This window comes from Selaginella moellendorffii, unplaced genomic scaffold, assembly GCF_000143415.4.
Source record: "Selaginella moellendorffii unplaced genomic scaffold, v1.0 SELMOscaffold_104, whole genome shotgun sequence".
Taxonomy (NCBI): Eukaryota; Viridiplantae; Streptophyta; class Lycopodiopsida; order Selaginellales; family Selaginellaceae; genus Selaginella; species Selaginella moellendorffii.
The window spans coordinates 126,786-134,087 of record NW_003314365.1 but is presented as its reverse complement, the minus strand read 5'-3'; the positions used below and the strand labels follow the sequence as shown (position 1 = coordinate 134,087).

The 7,302-nt window shown below is 46.0% G+C and overlaps 1 protein-coding gene and 1 long non-coding RNA gene across 2 annotated transcripts; one reads left to right on the top strand and one right to left on the bottom strand.

The window, feature by feature from the left end:
- LOC112342292 lies at positions 1–781 on the top strand. Its single transcript, XM_024663868.1, has 2 exons — positions 1–261; positions 326–781. Exons 1-2 carry the CDS (start codon positions 1–3, stop codon positions 446–448), a joined length of 384 nt encoding a protein of 127 aa, XP_024519636.1. The 3' UTR covers positions 449–781.
- Positions 782–4,437: 3,656 nt separating this feature from the next.
- LOC9646803 lies at positions 4,438–4,827 on the bottom strand. The gene is made up of 3 exons (XR_002990919.1): positions 4,807–4,827; positions 4,593–4,741; positions 4,438–4,529 (listed from the first exon to the last, which is right to left on the bottom strand). It is a non-coding gene; the product is annotated as an uncharacterized LOC9646803 (long non-coding RNA).
- Positions 4,828–7,302: the final 2,475 nt, after the last annotated feature.

The window sequence follows — 7,302 nt, the reverse complement described above, 5'->3', positions numbered from 1 at the left end:
ATGAACGAGGGATTTCTCTTCTCCGCAAAGTCGCTCTCGGCAGCGTTGCTGGAGCTAAATCTTCTCTCGTGCCGATCCCCCCGAATGATCCACGCCGCCGCGCCGGGTTCAGGCTCTTGGATCGCGCGATATTCCCTTTCGCTGGCAAATGCGAGCAGCAAGAACAGGGCATTCGATCGATGCGGCGTCAATCTTGTTCGATTATCGTCTCCTGGAACGCGATGGTCACCGCGTATGTGGCGGCATCCCGCATCCGAGAGTGTGAGTCTATGTTTGATTGCGTCTCAGAGCGCCATGGAACTCGATGATAATGGCTCTCGCGCAGCAGGGGCAAATTGTGGCAGCGAAATCGAGCTTGGGCAAAAACGCCGGCCAAGGATCTCGTGTCCTGGACGAATCTACTGCCCAGAATGACAGGACGTTCCATGGGTTCCCCTTCCAGCAGTGAATAGCAGAGGAAGAAATCTTTGATTTCATGCCGGATGAAGACGGTATTGATTCGGCCAGTAGCTGCTCTCCAGGATCCGCGCGTGGATCCTCTGGCCTCGCAGCCCCTGGATGTCGTCCACGTGGACAATCAGATGGATTCCAAATCTTGTTTTTCAAATAAGAGGTGCTGAAATAATATTTTGTTATCTCCCAGTGTTCATGGCTTTGTGGTTATAGCATGCACGCTGTAATGTTCTATTGTGAAGGGTTGCTGGGTTCGATTCCCATCCGCCTCGACTTTCAATTAAGAATAGTACGGTGTTAGGGTCGCCCCCTAACATGAACACTATTTTATTATTTTATTATTAAATTAACTGAACTTTTAAACGCAGTTTATATTAGTGGTAACTACAAACAAATAAAAGGTTAAGAGCGATACATCACAGCCGTTGGATTAAAGGATATCTTAGAATATACCATCCAAACCGTTAGATTTTAGTGCGGCTACGGTTTCGCGAGGTGAGAGAGACTCGGGTATTCGTCTTCCTCTGTGCAGCGGAAAGCTGCCATCTCTCGATGTTTGAAGGGTGGCTTTCCCTCGGAGCTCTCCATCCGGTTGCACCCAGACAAAGGCCACGTTTTCCATCCCCTCTCTCCCAACTACACAACGGGCCTGTCGTGCCGGACTTGGGACGAGCTTGTCCAGGAGCTCAGCTGCATCTATTCTGACGCAATTGCTTCGCTCCCTGACACATCCCTTCCGGACGCCAAGACGCGGCAAAATGCGGCGATCATCCAAGGCATCCAGCCGCCCAAGGACGAAAGGGAGCCGGCTTGGATGTCGAAAACCGAAAACCGAAAGATTCCAAGGATTCAAATGAAGAAACCTCGATACCCAAAGAGCCTCACCATGGATTTTAGACGATTCCTGGTGCCGGATAGCCACACACAAAAAAAAATCAAAAAATGGATGGATTTAACAGCAAATGAAATCAATCAAGATGTGGACGTTAGATCTTGCTTCACCTGATATATAGAAGCGACTATGTTCAGGAAGTGAAATCTCCCATTACCAAGACAAAATATGTAGATCCTATTTTAAAAGCTTCGAAGTGATTACTGTATTGATGCTATTCGTGATGGATAAAGTAGTATCCTAAGAATTACAACGACTTCCATCATTAGGACCATCCAAGGCGTCGTTGCCCTCACGAAGAACACCTTCGGTCAAATCCCGGAGAAGAATCCAGTACCGTGGATCCTCGCATGTTCACGAGATCCTGCGCAAGACCATTGTCTGCTGGATAGCTCTCACGCAAGTTTCAACTTGAGCGCCGCCAGGAGCATGTTTGAGAGCATGAAGATGCGCACCTTAGTTTCCTGGACCACCAACGCTCAAAACGCTTGAAGGACAAAATCAGGAGTCAGAACCATACTCAGGTGCTTCAATCCCTTTCGAAAGCTTCCACAGTCAGACCGTTTGCTTCTACATCCCAAAGAAACCAGGGGATACCTCCAAACCATTCAAACGCCATTTCAGCAGCATTCACTCTCTGCGTTATCTCTTTGGCTTCTTCCGATCCACTCTCGTAGTCTGTTACGCGTTTCCTCCAAGAAGACACAAGAGCATCGTACTTGTGCTTTTCCCACGCAGGCAGATAGCGAGTGAACGTTGTCCGCTTGGCTTTTCTGACATTCAACTCATCTGGTGATGAAGCAGCAACAAGGGTTTTATTTCGAACCATCCGCCCCAAGTCCACTCACAGATCGATGAGATGGTATCTACTTTGCTGTCCAGCACAATCTCCTGAGGGAAGTCTTCTCTATTCACCACCCTGAGCTTTGTTACCCTTGAACATCAAAACAGTCGCTCTGGACTCGTAGATCATGACCGGAAGTACCAGACGAATGCAGGCTTACCAACCCCCGAATTTCCATTCAAATGGCAGCACAACATCCACATGAACGGCACCAGGATCTTCCTGATCTGTTTGTACAACCCATCGAATATCTCCTTCACGTACAGCTTCAGAATATTGCTGTGGAATGTGGTCAGACGAGCACCTTGAGCAAGAAATTTCATCCGTTCCAGATGGAACATTGATCCACCATGCCTGCTGAGATCTCCTAACATAGACTGCATGTTGCCACAGGAGGCAAAGCATATTATTGTACGTTTTAATTGAAAAGCATTTAGCTCAAGCGTTACAATGAGCTATCCAATAAGAGCACAACTCCCTAAAATGGACATTCCAACAATGGCTTAATCTTCATTATTGAGCTTAGTAACCGAGCTTAGTCTTTGTACTGTGGGTTCCTTGTAAAAGATTGTAATTAGAAGCTCTATTAGCTAAAAGAGTGATGGAATCACAAGGAATCCAATCACAGTGGCGTTCTTCAGGCCACTTTAGCACACGACAATGACATCCTCAATGTTAACAATCCACCTTGCGTGTACTAGTGCTCCACGATCGGGCAAGTCTCTGCATAGGTTCATCATTTGGCGAGGAGCCCCACGTATCTACATGTTATAACTTATGCTCTAGCATTCTTGAGGCCAGTTTCGTCCTACTAGATGGTACATCCTGACAAAGAACTTTTCTGATTTCGGAAGTGAATGTGATCTAGTCGGGAGCCATTCCTTCCAAGACCATCTCCTGGTAGAGGATCAAATTAAAGCGTGGAAGAAATTCCCAGTGAGAGTGTAGGCCTAGCAGTCCATGCGACAATGTTGTGGCACTCGGGCATTTGATCGAACATTGCCCGTGCCATGTGTGTGTCGTTTTGAGTGTAGAACTCATGCTTTTCCACGGTATGTATGGTTCTTCTCGTGCTCATTTTGCTTATACTATTGTCCAGATTGCTTCATTCCTCATAGATGTATTTTCCAAGATAAATGGAGGCCTGTAGTTCATCAACATCCAAGGCGTGGAGTGACCACAATGCAACTTGTGATGAGACGAGTTTGTGACCTTTGTATTATGCCTTCTGCTCTTTGGAAACTTTTGAGACAGCTTGTTCTCAGCTGATTGAGTTTAAGATCGGTCAAGGCTTTCACAAGATTGGACAATAGTGTGAAAGACAAATGCCAAAACCATGTGTTTGAGGACAAGCTTAACTAGCTAGTTGCACCAAGATCACCACCAATTCCATGAGGTGTGACTTGTTTATGTTGAATCTAGGATTTTCCTCAAGAGCTTCCCTGGTTTATTGGATGTCTGGTGCAACCCTAGAGTTTTTTTTGCAGGTGAGTAAGCTTTCACGGTTTCAGAGCAATATATTATTGCCAAGAAAAGGCATCAAAAGTTGGAGCAGGATTTGAAAGGATCGAAACCTATGGACCTCCAAGCTTTGACAACCAAGTGAAGAATAGATGGGACCAGGGTGCCTGGATCAAATCAAACTCGAGCTCAGGCAAGCCATCTTCCACGACAATACCTTAAACGGCTGTTGCTGGTTCTTGTTGCAGCATACTTACGCTTTGTTTCTCAAAAGTAGCCTTTGCATCAGCTGCTTGTCAGATTGAGACGAAGAGTCCGCCCATTTTGTTTGCCATGGCCTCGCCAGAGCATGGAGCAAGTGAGAGTTTCATTCCATCGAGAAGAGAATGGTTTCTTTCTTGAGCTTGACTGCAGCAGATTTTTCTAGACATGCAAAACAACAGAAATCTTATAAAACCCACCTTGCATATGTCTCATGAATAAGTTCGGACTTTTCAGGAGTATCGGTGGGCCTCAAGCTCCTCTTTGTTTATAAATTGTTTATAAATGTAAATGCTCTTGTGCAGGAAGCTTATGAATAGTTCTTATGAAAAGCACCTCAACTCTTGTATCCATTTTCGTGGCTCGATTTTGGTAGCATCTGTAACGTTATGCGGCTGTAGAGTGGCTGTTGCCTGATGCATTCTTGAAACACTTTGCTCTCTTTAACAGAAGAAACAGTCTGTTGTAACACACAAAGTTTAGACATTTTTCACCCCAAAAGGAAAGAAATATACCTTGAGGTATAGTCTGAAGCCGTGTCCCACAACTTGACGCCCAAGGAAGTTAATCACCCATGTCGGAACAAGGTCGAGCTTAAGGTCCAGGTGTATTACTGCTCTGTAAAAGAAGTAGTGACTATCTTAAGAAGAAAACAAAAAAAAAAAAAAACTAATAGCGTACCTTATGTAGCATTTCTCGTCGCTAATCTTCTGGAGGATGAATCCACCGTTGGCTTCCATGCGAATGACGCCCTCTTTTGGAGGAGGCAAATGAGAAGCATTAAAACCATGGATGGTCTCCTTGACGATAGTCTCTGCTTCCTGGGGGACCTGGCAAATCACCACCATTGGAGTGAATAAAATAACAAAAGAGGCACAGTGATTGATAGCTTAACTGTTCGCAAGCAGCCAACCACAGCATCCAATTCAGGTAGCTCCAGTTCGAAAGACGTGACCAGCATTTCTCTTGTCGCAAACGGCCATGGAACCTTGCACCTGGCAAGAGCTTGTAGAATTTAAACGTGGGACGGAGGAGCTGCTGCACTACCACCAGTGTTGTGGCTTTTGGATTGATCAGCAGGGCACAAGGGATATACGTTGCAGTGAAAGCATTGCTTTCCCACAGTTCACCTTTCGCCCTTTTTGCTCTAAATACTCTTGTTGTGGACAGTCACCTTTTCCCCGAGTACTTTCCATGCATTGCCCCCTCTTCTTCACACAGGGTGTGACTTGAAATTTCATGGATTTTTTCTTGTTGCTGCTAGGAACAAGCATCAAACTTGGATAGAACACGACAAGAAAGCCCCTTGATGAAATCTCAAGCTCCCCAGGATTTGAAAGAACAGACAAGTACCTCCAGCCTTGTACTCTTAACTTTGCTGCTAATCAAGAGCGTGCCTGGATCAATTTAATCTTCAATGCTCAAACAAGCCATCTTCGGACATTCAGTCGTTAGGGAAACCTTGTTTCTCAAAAGAAGAAAAGGTAAGTTATCCCAGGGATTCAGTGGTGAAATGTTCATTCCATAATGGTTTCTTTCTTGAGCTTGACAACCGCAGAAAGGATGACAGCCTTATAAAACGTTCCCACAGGTTTAGAAAGGATGCTTAGAAATGAGCGAGAGCTTGCGCCGTTATGGTGAAGGTATGATATCGTTAAGAAGCAATTAGTGTCCGATTTGGACGGGAACCCGATGGCCGGATATCTGGCTAGAATAAACAAATATATTGGCAAGGTCACAGGTTCGAATCCACAGCCAGAGACCCAATCAAAAAATTTTGCAACGCTTCTCCCTCCTTTGCATCTTGCAAGCTACTGTGATCAGAGCGAGGTTTTCTGCCTGCAGTCATCTCGGGATGAGAACTACTTGTCGTCCATAGCCCAAGACTACAGCAAGTCCACGATCATGGAAAACTTAAGATGCTTGGTGGATCTGCTGGGGAGATCTGGGAAGCTAGACGAGGCCAGTGTCGAGCCAAATTTCAGCGCTGGAGAATGAAAGAGTGGGGAAAAGTCCGATGCTAGTTGGACCTGTCCTCTGGGCTGGAGATCATGACTCACAGCCATTCGAAGGTTGCCAAAACTCTTGGGCATCGGTAAACCGATGTCCAGGGTCGTGTCCTGTCTCTGCTCCGCTCAATCGCTCGCGTTCCAGCTTGCAGAGTGTGCCGCTCAGCGTTCGTGTTCTTCCTTGGCAGTCTGCAGCACTCTGTGCGATCGTAACAAGGCTGCATTGCGAGTCACGCGAGGCGCAAGTTCCTCCTCCAAATCTATTATCGTTCCAAGCGAGAGACACATTCCAGGATCCTTTGTTTCTGGGCTAGATCGACCACTGTCTTTTTTGTCTCTCGAGCCTGCGGGAGGAAGAAACAAGGAAATTCCAATATCGCGGAGAAACTCCAACATCGCCTACACTTGAAAAAAGTGTGTTTAGGTGGTTCTCTGGCTGTGGATTCGAACCTGTGACCTTGCCAATAAATTTCTTTATTCTAGCCAGATATCCGGCCAACAGGTTCCCGTCCAAAGTAAACATTAATAGCCTGTTAAAGTGTTTCGCTTGTTCTTGATTTTGAGTGAATGGCACGCGTGCTGATTTATTGTTCCGTATCAATCACGTGGGCAAGGTCGCGCGAACGTTTCCAAGCCTCTCTTCTTGGTTCCAGGAATTTTTTTGGAGCAAAATTTGTTTCTCGGAACAAGAAAAGTTTCTGGAAAATGAGCAAGTTTGATTTGATCCAACCACCCTCTTGAAGAGCAGAGTTGAGAGGCATCTGGAAATGTCAAGAGTGCTGGAGGTTGGGGTATTTATTTGTTTCTCTCTTCTTTGCAAGATCAAATCCTCTGGCCATGTTCAAGACCATGAAATTAAATACTCACTCCCAAAAACACGAGAGGCACATCCCTGATTTGGTGCAACTGATTAGACTCAGAACCTGAGGGTTGATGCACCAGTGATTCCTTTGTTATTCACTGCAGCCTGTGAGAGCCTTGATCGAGCGTCAGGTGAGAGCAAAGAAGAAGCATGACAAGCGGTGGAATGATACAACACAATGATCTGCAAGGACCCACGTCAAGCCACTGCGAGAAACTAGAGAGAAGAAAGGCTACGCTCTCGCTCAGCTCCACTCTTTCTTACATGAGATTGGCACAAGCGCGGCAGTCAAACGCTGCTCGAAAGTGTGGAGCAGCGTATCGTTATCCAGGTCGTCAGTAGTCCTCGGCCATTCGCTATTTTGACGAAGCATGTAGGAGGAGCTAGTGGTGGATTCAAACTTGGACACCCCCTCTAGCTGAAATGCAATGATACTTTAGTAGTCACGCGGGCTGCAAGTAAAATTTAATTGGGTCTCTGGCTGTGGGTTCAAACCTGTGACCTTGCCAATAATTGTTTT